The sequence below is a fragment of the Mustela nigripes genome, chromosome 12 (genome assembly GCF_022355385.1).
Source record: "Mustela nigripes isolate SB6536 chromosome 12, MUSNIG.SB6536, whole genome shotgun sequence".
Classification (NCBI taxonomy): domain Eukaryota; kingdom Metazoa; phylum Chordata; class Mammalia; order Carnivora; family Mustelidae; genus Mustela; species Mustela nigripes.
The window spans coordinates 131,804,378-131,817,809 of NC_081568.1; the positions used below are offsets into that span (position 1 = coordinate 131,804,378).

The window sequence follows — 13,432 nt, forward strand, 5'->3', positions numbered from 1 at the left end:
ACAGAAAAGAAATGAGAATTATGTCAGGTGATGGAAGTGTTAAACTAACCCTAGTGTAGTAATCATGAGATCAACATGTTGTACGGCTTAAAATTACATGTTATGTCAATTATATTTTGATATATTGGAGAAAATACATATGACCAGTAGCACATAGAAATAATAGTACTTATTAAACTTCAGTGAAGGCATGAAGGTTGGATTACATGGATACATCTAAATATATTATAGTAGATATATTACAGTAGATGATGTGAAATAGAAGGGAATGGGTCTGGGAATGGAGGAGAAAGGTGAAAAAACAAAGAGCCAAATCTGTCTTCAGAATGTATGGTAGCATGAAATGGTTGACTGGAAATTCAGAGAAAAGAAAAATAGTCTTCATAAAGCATGTAGTTAATTGATTCTAATGGCTAACATATGAGGCAGTAAATATTTTAAACCAAAGGGAAGGACTGATGAGAGTGTTAAGACCCTTTATGTCCACAGTATTTATTGTTATATTACTTTTTGATTGAGAACAAATATATAAGGCAATGTGATCATTTGAAGCTGGTTTTTGTTTGCTTTGAACTTGAATTTGAATTCCAAAGCCACTTAAGCTTTTACTTTCTCTTTGGGCAGGGACTTTGTTAAATTTTTGAAACTAAAGGAGTCATCTTTAAGCCAGTCATTGCAAAAATGCAGGACTAGGAATGAAGTCACAGCTAGATGCTGTTAGGCAACTGAAAGAAATTGTTAACTAAGGTAGCAGGGCCATGAGAAACTGGAGGCTCCCCATGTAGAGAGTGTAATCGTTCATGGTTCGAAGAGTTAAGCACTTGCCATTGTAGATCTTGAAGAAGGAAGTGTATCAGTCAGGAATTAGACATGGAAGAATGGGTATAGAGCAAGCGGAAGTCAGGGTCAAACAAGTGAGAATCCATCAGGGAGAGTTTTAAGTCCATATAAGGCCCCACGTAGGAAGCTGGGTTATGACCCTGATGACTGAGGTGGGGTGTTTGTCCTTGCTCTCTGCAGGATTCAACAAACAGGGAAGAGAGAGCATAGTTATGGATAGGCTGAAATTCTGAACCCAACCTTATTAAAACCTTGGGCCTTGAGCACCTCTTGAAATCTGAGATTTACTGTCATCCCTTGACGTGAAATTTTTGAGATTTATTTTAGGACTGTAAAATTTAACTGACTTGGAAAACCTCCAGGTCTAATAACAACTTTCTACATTCTAAAGGTTAGCCATTCTTCAAGATGTAGATTGAAAATGCCAAATCAGTAATTAAATCATTTCAGCAGTTTTTCCTATTCTTTGTTGGTTTAAGGTTCAGATTTGATTTTGATCTTTGGTCACCAAAGAACATCTTGAAACACTTAAATCTGGAGGAGCTCTGAGGACTTGCAGCTGGCAGGAAGGGAGAATGAAACAATGAAAAACTGTCACTGCAATGGGGCAAGATGTGTGCTGACATTAGACATTTAGAGACTTTGTTTTTTTTTCAGGCTCCTGTTCCTGAATATGACTCTTTCACCCACCAAGAAGAACCAATTTTGAGGTTATAACCAGTCTTCTTTAACAACTCGTCTAATCTATAAAAACAAACAAACAATGAAAAGAATAGGCTTGTTAAATAATAGCAAGTCAATCGTGTAGAAGAAATACAATGACATATAGAGTTGTGCACATTAAGTTTTCAGCGTATGATCGACAGTTCTTATAAATCACAGCCTTGTTCTTAAACCTTACCATAATGAGCATTAGGAGAATCTTTCCTGCAAGCACATACACATATTGAAAATAAAAAAAGTTCTAAAAATTGGGTGCAAAAAAACCCAAAAAGAAACCAAAACAAGAGATAATTGCATTGAAATGTTTGAAAATGATTAATATTTTGACCTAACTCTATTCTTTAACCAAGCTCCTTCAATGTTAGAGAAAGATAAGGTTCTTTGGTTCTGGGGGTGCCTGGGTTGCTCAGTGGGTTAAAGCCTCTGCCTTTGGCTCAGGTCATGATCTCAGGGTCCTGGGATCGAGCCCCGCATCAGGCTCTCTGCTTGGTGGGGAGCCTGCTTCCTCCTCTTCCTGCCTGCCTTTCTGCCTACTTGTGATCTGTCTGTCAAATAAATGAATAAAATCCTTAAAAAAAAAAAAAAAAGATCCTTTGGTTCCATTTCAAGACCCTTCCAATTAAAAAAAAGAAAGAAAGAAAGAAAGAAACACTTTCATACCTTGATGAGGCTTAATACTTAGCAGAGACAATTTTCCATGGCTAGGAAACATATCATTATAGAGACACATCTGGAACCAAGCAGCAGAGTGGTCAACAGTCCCTCCAGACTTCTATGTTTTAAGAGATTCTATATCTGAAGTTTTCTTGCATTTCCAAAGAGCAAGTTGTAGGTTTGATGGCAAGTGAAGCCAAGCTCTGTTGCTTCAACCTCCAAATCACAAATGTTCCACTAAATCCTCCCCCAGAAAACCAATCAGTGATTGTTAGCCTCTTACTGGAAGAATGCCCATGATTCTAAATTATCTTCACATTATGCGCTTTCATCCTAATTCCCCAAAACATTAGTGTGAATCCATTTGATTATTCCTTAAGTGTTAGACATAAGGAGTATGTAAAGATTAATTACAGGATAAAAAGCGCCCCCTTTTTTACTAAGTGCTCCTAAATGTAGTAGCAATGGACTCTATACTTGAAGTGTTCTCAGACAAATATATAAATATTATATCTAGAGCTTTTCCCCACATCTGTAAGTTTGACACAACTAGATACCAATATCAAGTGCTTGTGAACAGCTTTACAGGGGAAGTAATGTGTGTGTGTATGATACATAATAATAATAATATATATTGTGTTTAATAGCATATATGTAGAATTATGATTATCATGTACATATCATGTACATGATTTTATGAATACGAGCTCGCAAGTTATATATAAGTTAGTCTATAAATACGTTTGATTACTTTCTCATCTTTGTCTGCAATGTAACAACCTTTTTAACGTTTTACCTTTAACTTTTTTTTAATAACCAATCATATTAGATAAAGCTAGACCTGAAAAATAATTTTTTCCAAAATATCTGTTAAAGGGGCTTCTGATTGGCTCAGTTGGTGGAGGGTGCTCTTGATTTTCAAGGTTGTGACTTTGAGCCCACTGTTGGGTATGCAGATTACTTAAAAATACAATCTTTAGGAATGACTGGTGGCTCAGTCTATTAAACCTTTGACTTTTGATTTCAGCAGAGGTCATGATCTCAGGATCATGAGATCAAGCCCAAGTGGGGCTCTGCGATCAGTGGAGAGTCTGCTGGAAATTCTTTCTTTCCTTCTCCTTTTCCCCTCTACCCCCACTCATGCTCAGGCATTCTCTCTCAAAAAATACTAAATAAAGAAATAGATAGGTAAATAATCTTTTTTAAAAATTCTGTTAAAGAAAACCTGTATGTAAGTAGAAGTCAAGGATGCCTGTGTAGCTCAGTTGGTTAAGCAGCTGCCTTCGGCTCAGGTCATGATCCCAGCCTCCTGGGATTGAGTCCCACATCCGGCTCCTTGCTCAGCGGGGAGCCTGCTTCTCCCTCTGCCCCTGCCTGCCACTCTATCTGCCTTTGCTCATTCTCTCTGTCAAATAAATAAATAAAATCTTAAAAAAAAAAAAAAAGAAAGAAAGTAGAAGTCAAGCTCAGACTCCAGAAGAATATTGATTTTCTTTCTTAACAAAATCAGAGCAGAAAAACTCCTAACTAGAATACTTTCTTTATTTCTTGGCCTTTTAAATTAAAGAATGTATTATAAATGAATAGATGTGAGTAAGTGAAGCTTTCTTTTTTCCAGTTGAGTAACTCCATGAATATAATATCCTCTACTATAATCTCCTTGCTTTCTTTATATCTCAGGAAATTTTACGGTGATTCTGTCTATAATCTATTTTGAAATGTGGATTCAGTATTATTACCAATGTTTTTTGTGTATTAAAATTTTACTGTTAACATGTAAAATAGTTTTTATTTTTACATAAACATACTGAAACATGGTTTCTTTAAGCTTATCATTTAATTTCAGCAAAGAAAATGGGTTATAGGGGCGCCTGGGTGGCTCAGTGGGTTAAGCCTCTGCCTTCGGCTCAGGTCATGATCCCAGGGTCCTGAGATCGAGCCCCGCATCGGGCTCTCTGCTCAGCAGGGAGCCTGCATCCTCTTCTCTCTCTCTGCCTGCCTCTCTGCCTACTTGTGATCTCTGTCTGTCAAATAAATAAATAAAATATTTAAAAAAAAAGAAAATGGGTTTTATTTTAGAGAAATTACTGAAATGTTATTTTCACATAAATTTGTTTTGGCTCTTCTGTTCTTTTGACTTAATCTTAAAATTCATATTAAAAAGTCATTCTTAAAATTGTAACTGTGAGGTGATGGATGTGTTAACTAATCATACTATAGTAATTATTTTGTAATATGTATACATATCAAATCATTACATTGTATAGCTTAAATTTATACAGTTTTACATGTCAGTCATAACTCAATAAAGTGGAAAAAATTAAATGATCTGTTCATATTAACAAGTCCATTACTTACCATATTAAATTGGACGCTCTTAATGGATTCCTCATATACAAAAATACAAAAAAATTTTTTTAATTGTGCGTTATTAATAGCATAAGGCTATCCTGAGATTGATCAGTTAAGAATGTATTTTGTTAGGTTTTTTAAAAGATTTTATTTATTTATTTGATGGGGGAGAGAGAGAAAGAGAGCACAAGTAGGCAGAGCAGCAGGGAGAGGGAGAGGAGAAGCAGCCTCCCTGCTGAGCAGAGAGCACTTTGTAGGACTTGATCCCAGGATTCTGGGATCATGTGCTGAGCCAAAGGCAGACACTAAAACAACTGCACCACCCAGCCACCCCAAGAATGTATTTTGTTAAAAATTTCTGGAAGGCTTTTGCTAAGACAGTGATGTGTATACCGAATTTATTGGTAGGTAATTTAACGTGATAAAGAAATTAAGGAATAGAGGATATTTAATCTCTTTCTTTTATATGAATTTTTGAGTATATTAATTTTTCAATTGTTACAAAAATAGAAATTAGATCTTTAGTTTTCTTCAGTGTTTGCAAATCACTTTCCCTTGTACTTCTTTTCTTTTTTTCCCCAAATGTCATCAGTTACCATTAAATATAAATAGACTAAGTTGAATGTTATAGGCTACCTTTTGGTAATATTTTTTAATCTTCCTTTTGAATGATAGGGTTTTCTTGGAAGGGTTTTTCACTGTATTTTTATCATAGTATAATTACATACAGCAAATTTTATTATACATTTCTACCTATTTTAACAAATGTATATAGTTGTGTAAACACACCACAAGCAAAATGTACACGTTTCATTATGCCCAAAAATTCTCCCATACTTATTTGTATTCAGTCCCTCCTTCATCCCTGAGCACTGATCTATTTCTGTCCTTATAGTCTTGTCTTTGCAATAATGTTCTATAAATGGAGTAACACAGTCTTTTGAACCTGGCTTCTTTCACTTAGGATATTAGAGAACCATCCAAGTTGTGTATAACCTAGTTCATTTCTTTTTATTTCTGGGTAGTATTCCCCTATATGGATGTGTCACAGATTATTAATCCATTTCTCATTTGAGGAATGTTGGAGTTGTTTGATGAGTTTGTTTGATGATTACTAACTAACATTTGATGTTGGAGTTTGTTTGATGATTACTAAGCAACTTCTGTAAAGATTTGTTTTCAAGTTGGTGAGTGAACACAGCTTTCTCTCTCTCTCTCTCTATCTTTTTTTATTATGAATTAGCCAGCCTATAGTACTCATTAGTTTTTGACGTAGTGTTCAACAATTCATTAGTTGCGTAGAACACCCAGTGCTCATCACAACACGTGCCTTCCTAATACCCATCACCCGGCTACCCCATCCCCCTACCCTCCTCCCTTCTGGAACCCTTAGTTTGGTTCCCAGAGTCCAGAGTGTCTCATGATTTGTCTCCCTCTCTGACTTCTTCCCATTCAGTTTTCCCCTCCCTTCTGCTGTGGTCCTTCATGCTATTCCTTATGTTTCACATGTGAGTGAAACCATATGACAATTGTCTTTTTCTGCTTGACTTACTTCACTTAGCATAATCCCCGCCAGTTCCATCCATGTCGATGCAAATGGTGGGTATTCATTCCTTCCCATGGGCTGAGTAATATTTCATTGTGTATATGGACCACATCTTCTTTATAACATTCATCTGTTGAAGGGCATCTCGGCTCCTTCCACAGTTTGGCTATTGTGGACATTGCTGCTATGATCATTCTTTTCACCACATGTGTAGTGCCCCTTCTTTTCATTATGTCTGTATCTTTGGGTTAAATACCTAGTAGTGCAATTGCTGGGTCATGAATATAGCTTTCATCTAACTTGGGCAAATAATTTTATAAGAAACTGCCAAGCTCTTTTCCAAAGTGGTTGTAATATTTTGCATTCCCTCCAAAAATGTGTTAGTGTTGCTCTGAATCCTTGCAAGTTCATGATGTTCTCTCTCTTTTTCTCTCTTTTCTTTAAGGCATTCCACTAAGTATGGAGTTGTGTATCATGGTGGTTTTAGTTTCATTTCCCTGATGACAAATGACATTGAGCATCTTTCTCTGTGCTTTTTGCCATCAATATATTTTCTTTGGTGAAACATATGTTCAGCTCTTTGGTTCATTTTTAAAATCCGTTATTTTTTATTATTGGGTTTTGAGTTTCTTTGTAATTTTAGATATAAGTATTTTATGAAATATGTGATTTGTAAACATTTTCTCCTTGTCATGGCTTTCAAAGAATAGACATGACATTCTTAATTTAGATTAAATCCAGTTTATTTGTTTGTTCTTTGATTCATTGTGCTTTTGGTTTTGTGTGTAGAAATCATTGCCTAATTGAAGGTTCTTCCTTTTTTTTTTTTTTTTTTTGGTCAAGCTTTAGAATTCTAGGTTTTATATTTATATCTGTGATTCATTTTGAGAAGTTTAGATAAAGGTTTTTGTTTTGTATTATAAATTTGTTTGTTTTTTGCATATGGGAATCCAGTTGTTCCAGCACTATTTATAGTTGGAAAGACTGTCCTTTCTTCCACTGAATTGCCTTTTTGCCAACAGACTCTATATGTTTAAGACTATTTCTGTATTCTTTTTTTCATTCCATTCTTTTTCATGTTTGTTCTTTCTCCAACACCACTCTCTTGATTACTGTAGCTCTATATTGTCTGGATGTGGATCTTTTACCTTTGAAGAAAATGTATTTCCTGCTATTTTTCTTTTCTTTTCTTTCTTTCTTTCTTTTTTTTTTTTTGTAGTTTTCTCTTAATGTAAATTAGATTAGCTTAGTTAATGATGTTCATGTCTTCTATCCTTGGTAACAATTTGTCTACTTGTTCTGTCATTTGCTGGGAGGGTGTGTTGAAGTCTCCAGTTGTATTTGTGGATTTGTCTTTTTCTCCTATCAGTTCTATCAGTTTGGGTTCATGTACTTTGAAGTGCTGCTGTTAGGCACATACACATTTACATCTGCTATGTCATTCTGGGAAAGTGACCCCTTCATAATTAAGTAATGTCCATCTTTATACCTATCCTGAAGTCTGGTTGGCATGATCTTGATAGATGTATTTCTGTTTCCTTTTCTTTAGTATTTGCATAGTATCTCTTTTCTAGAATTTTATTTTTAACTTGTTTTTGCCTTTATATTTAAATGGGCTTATTTACACAGCATAAGTTTGATCTTAGTTTTTCAATCCAATCTGATCATCTCTATTTTTAACTGATGTGTTTATAAGGTTTATATTTAATGTAATTAGTAATGTGATTTGATTAAAATTCACCATAGTTTTAGCTGTTTTATTTTTTAGTCTTTTCGTTTGTTTCTTCCTCCCTCACATTACTTTTTTGATTTTTCTGTTTTAGCTTCATTATTTATTTTTTTGATTTTTCAAATTATTTTTTTCATTGCCCAAGGTTATACAGTATATGTCTTTAATTAATCAAAGTCTACTGTTAAATAATCTCATAATACTTAACGTGTAATATAAGAACCCAAAGGTATTTTCCCAATTTCTCCCCCATTCTTTGTGCTATTGTCCTACATTTTACTTTTATATATGCTGTAAAGATAATACATTGTCAGTAGTTTTGCTTTAGATAGTTATCTTTTGAACAACTAAAAATAAAGTTGAATTTTGTGTTTACCTCCATTTATTCCATTTCTAAAACCATATATTTCTTTGTGTATATGTTATGTCTTACCAAAGTGTTAAAAAACGTATTGAAATTTTTCTTCTCTATCAGCATATACACCACCAATTTCTGCCTTCTCCTGACTTTGTTAAAAATGGATTGTGAATGGGCAACTAGGAATATGCTTGATTTTTTAGACTTCTTTTGTGCTTACTTAGAATTTTAGAACCACGGGATTGAATATGTCATAAGAGTTCCTTTGGCCTAGTTTTCAAAGTGTGACAGATTTACTTCAACTGATCTTATTTTAAGATTCATCTAAAGTTCCCTTTCTGAGCATGTAACTTAAGCCTGCTTGGTCTGTGGGCTTCTTTTGCCTCTATTTCATTGCTCTGCTATTGTGTGAGGAGAGAGAACATCAAGACCACACTGTCTGTTTTTCAGTGTTCTCCTTTTAGTAACCTCACACACGTGGACAATTACTGAGTCCCTTCTTGCCATTCTCCTTTACAGGTAAACATTCTGTACTTATCTGAGTTTTTTAAACAGAAAGATCTACTTTTCGTCTATATATTCTTAACCATTTCTGTAATATTTTCCCCTGGGTATCTCACATAATTATTTCTTTTAAAAATTTTATTTATTTATTTGACAGACAGAGATCACAAGTAGGCAGAGAGGCAGGCAGAGGAGAGGGGGAAGCAGGCTTCCTGCTGAGCAGAGAGCCCCATGCAGGGCTCCATCCCAGGACCCTGGGATCATGACCTGAGCCAAAGGCCAGAGGTTAAACCCAGTGAGCCCCCCCCCCAGGTTCCCCTCACGTAATTATTTTTGTTAGGCATATATAAATAAATGGTAGCAATTTTCACCAAGTTGAAAGAGCCAGAAGCTCTGTGGAGCTAATGTTAACACCGGGAGAATGCCAGGGCACCAAATGAATTGGTGTAAATTCACGGGGTCCCCCTTCCTTTGGCAAGTTTGCTCACTGTCCTGACCCTTACAGCCCAGTGCTGAACTTAAACTCTCTCCCTGAAGCTGTATGGCTAATTTGAAATTGTAATTTCATACCTTTATGAAAGCCCAGGGACTGTGAAATTTGGAGGATGTCATCCAAAAGTGATGTTCACCTGAGGACCCAGGTTATTCCAGAGCCTACTGAATGCAGCGGCCCTGGGCATGTTACTTGTATAGGGATGGGCCAGAAGGAAAAGAACAGACTGGAAAACCTAGATTTTTTCTGAGCAAACCATATTCAGTTGTGGAAAAAAAAAAAAAAAAACAAACTATTGGGCTGGTCCTGTAGTAGAACTTATAAATACTTGTCAGTTATGAGGGTAACTGCAAGAGAGATTTATTTTCAAGCTTTCCCCTTGATTTCATGTCCAGAGCATAACATTTTCTTTTTGTCTTTTTCCCCCCTCAAGGGGTGCTACATCCATTGTGTACAGATGCAAACAGAAGGGGACCCAGAAGCCTTATGCTCTCAAAGTGTTAAAGAAAACAGTAAGTTTATTTTATTATATAACAAACAGCATCTCTAAGGGATCTGTGACCTGGAGAAGCCAGGAACCCTGATTCACAGGATAAAGAGGCCAGAGAACTACTGTGTACAGCTAACTCACTTGAAAGTGCAGCCAAATGAGTTGTTTTCTAGTGGAAACTCCATGACTCTTTGAAAGCGACTGGATCTGAGACTGGATGTGGTTGTGGGGAGAAGTGTGGCAAGGAGAAACCTTTAGAACTGGCAGGTAGACCTGGTATACTTTGTATACTAGTAATGTACATATGTACATATATGTGTACACATGTCCATATATGTGTGTTATGCCCCAATAATGGGTCCGTGATTAAAGGAGTGAGACTGATATAAAGCAAAGGTCAAGCAAAGCTTTATTTCACACCAAGCGTCAAGAATCAAACCGAACGTTTGGGGACGCACCTCTTACAAGAAAGGGTGACCCTTCTCTGTTTCACAGAATAGCTTTTAAGGGCAAAGGCCATGCGGTCCAGCTTGGTCTCGCACAGGTGACCAATGAGATTGTAACACACACGGGAAACTCCACAGTGAGGCTAGGTGACCAATTGAATTACAATTTACCCTAGTAGATATTTGAACCAGCCTGTTACACCTTGATTAGGATTGGTGCCAAAAAGGCTCCCAAAGGGCAGGGGGCCCATACTCCTTGGTAGCTAGGGAGACAGTATGTAACCCCCCACTGATTGATGTCTCCACCTGGCCTGACCCACCTTTGTATCTGGGCTTTGTTACCTGAAGCTGGTTTCCAGGACTTGTTTTTAAGTAAGTCCCCTGAGGGAAGGGGAGCAGGGAGAGTTTCAGAGTTAAACAAGATTTTTGTTTAACCTCAATGGAAGCCTCTGGCTAAAATATAAAAATATAAAATAGGTCCATACAATGTGTACAGATAAAGAATCTCCATAGTTTAGTATAGTAGACATGCTTGCTATTTTAAAAAATACCTAAATGAAACACAAATAGATGTATTTGTGAAAGGAGTCATCAGCTTCTAACTTGATTTTCAAATGTTGGGGTTGCTTCAATTAAGTGCAAATAGACCAATACTGTTGTTTCTAGGACCGAGCCTGCTCATTTAAGAAGTCTCTGTTTGAACAAGAAGGAAGGATTGGGTTTTCATATTGCTTCCTTTTGCCATATGCTCATAGGTGAGCCAAGGGGGCAAAGTTACTCTGGCTCATCTCCAATGAGGTACAGCAGGTGAGAGTTCACGATAGAAGTGGCAGCATCTGACACCAGCATTCATGATAGTCCCTGTATCCCAGAGAGTGTTTGTCAATGCAGTGCATGGCTATTCTCTGTCTTGAAAGAGTTTGCCTTTATAAAACCACAAAAAACATAACATATTCCTTTGTAGCACATTCTTCCTTTCTCAAATTCTATGTGAACACATATGTGAAATATATATACTTCTGAAAACCCAGCTGTAAAGTATACTGAGGAGAGAAATATCATAAATCTTGAAATTAAATGATACCTCTTTTAGGCTGAAGGATTTTTATTTTTTTTTTCTAATATCACCAATTGTTTATGTATTGTCTGGCCCAGGGAAATTTTAGAAATTTTAGAATCTCATACAATGAAGAGAGTAATGGCAGGGTGTTTTCAATTGAGTAGAAGTAGAATGACATTTTGAAACAATCTGTTAGAATTCGAAGCCAGAGCAAACTAATAAAGACAGTTTAAGTGAAGAATAATAATTTAAATGGCAGTTGCTACTATAAACCCAAAGGGATTCCTATTTGGTGTAGGCAATAATTTAAGTACTCCAGAATGTAGAGGAATCTTTTGATTGATAAGATTTGGAATTTTCTCTTAAATCGATTTCTTAGAGTCATAACATTTATTTGAACTAAGGATTATCACAATTTTATGAAGTGGAACTTGTAAGTAAATATCTACTTTTTATGAAGATAAATAAGCATGTTTTAGCAGTGGTCACATAGATGTTTTCGGACTTGATTATATTCTTTCTTGCTGGTTAAAAAAACTGTCAGTAAAATTTGTGAGTGGTTGTTTTGTTTTCAGAGTGGAGGAAACTTTGAAAGGGATTAGCTGTATGGATGTGTAGAAGAATCACTCAGAAATGGTGTTTGAATGCTCAGAATCCCAAAGTACGAAGAGCTGGTTGAGAAGTTTATGTCAAAAATCTTTGGTTGAATTAGATTAAGAGACAGGAGAAGACGTTTTGTGAGTTCGTGAGTTATTCACTGGGAAAGTAAAGCTCTGGTTTGCCCTTGCTGTCTTCTCTTCTCCACCTCTGTTGTGGAAACATCTTCCTCAGAAGACAGGCGGGAAGAAAATGTGGATGGGAACCAAGTGTCAGATGGAGCTGTCGAGTGGTGCTGGAAGGCAGATGTTGTCAAACACTGTCACTGCTGTGCCAAATGGAATGAGAGAAAATCCCCTGGAGCAACCCAAGCTTTGAACATGAATTGGATGGAATCTCCAGCATTGTCTCCTAGAATAAACCATGCACAGAGATGTGTAAATGAGAGACCAGGAGGCAAAACCTCAAAAAGGAATTGCCTCCAGCGCTTCCTTTCTTATAGGTCAGGAGGCCAGAACTTCCTTCTCTAAATGAAATGAATGAAGCCTAGGAATCGCTTTATAGAAGAAAAGCAATGCAAGGAAAACAAACCATTTTCCTAGTGAATTCAGTTAAAGATCTGCTCTTTCAGGAAAGAGGAGACTTTAGAAATGGAATTATTTAATCAATCTATTTATTAGATTGAGCCACATAAAACTACCTCTCTTAAATCATTTTTTTTTACCTACAAAAAATGGCAGTTTTTGGTGGTTCAACTAATAATTTTAGGACCACTATATTACTTTACTGGATAATTCCTCTAGTCTTCATTTTATGACTAGACCTAAACCTAAAAGATCCGAAAGATTGTCTGTCTATCTATCTGATGAAGTCCCAGAACCTAAGTCAGGTTCGGTGGGGTGAGGAGGTTCGGAGCCGACAACTAAAGAAAGAATTCTTAAGACGTCGTTGGTGCAAAATGGTGGTTTATTAAAGCACGGGGACAGGACCCGTGGGCAGGAAGAGCTGCTGCCCCGGGTTGTGAGGGTGGGCACGTTATATACCCCGCGGTTGGGGGGAGGTGGTGAGGGGATGGGAGACTTCAACAGAGTTCTCACATGTTAGGGAGAGCCTACAAGGTGCCGGGGGGAGTCCTTGCCCTTATGGCTTGATCAATGTCGTCCTTAGGTCAGGTATTAACATCAAGATTGTTGGGAGATTCTTGGTGGGGCATTATGATCCGGCTATCATTTACATTCCTTTCTACTCCAGTCTCCTCCAGTTTATGGTGGGAGGGGGACATTAGGGCTTCAGGAACCAAGAGTTATTTGCCTCTGGAAATTTGTGCTATTGATAAGGTAACCTCCCTGTTTAGGTCTCTAGGACATCTTGTAGAGCAAGGGAGATTCCTGTTCTGCAGGATTGCGATCCCTGCACGTTAACTATTTGTCGTTTTATGGCAGTCAGGGGTGCCTGAGGAATGCTACACATATGGAGGGGAGCGGGTGAAGAGGGGGTGCAAGGCGCCAGCTTTTACTTTGTCCTCAGCCAGCCTCCTGCTCCCTCATCATATCTATTTATCTACCTATCATCTATTATCAGCTAACTGTGAGAATTTCCTGGATCTGCTGTAATAAACTACCACACTGGGAAGCTTAAGA

General features: G+C 37.0%; 1 protein-coding gene across 5 annotated transcripts in view; it reads left to right on the forward strand.

Moving 5' to 3' along the window:
• Positions 1-13,432, forward strand: part of CAMK4 (calcium/calmodulin dependent protein kinase IV) — a 242,090-nt gene that overhangs the window by 103,593 nt on the left and 125,065 nt on the right. For all 5 annotated transcript variants that reach the window (XM_059418352.1, XM_059418353.1, XM_059418354.1 and 2 more), the window contains exon 3: positions 9,633-9,711. In XM_059418352.1, coding sequence (XP_059274335.1) covers positions 9,633-9,711 — 79 coding nt within the window. The remainder of the gene's footprint in view (positions 1-9,632; positions 9,712-13,432) is intronic.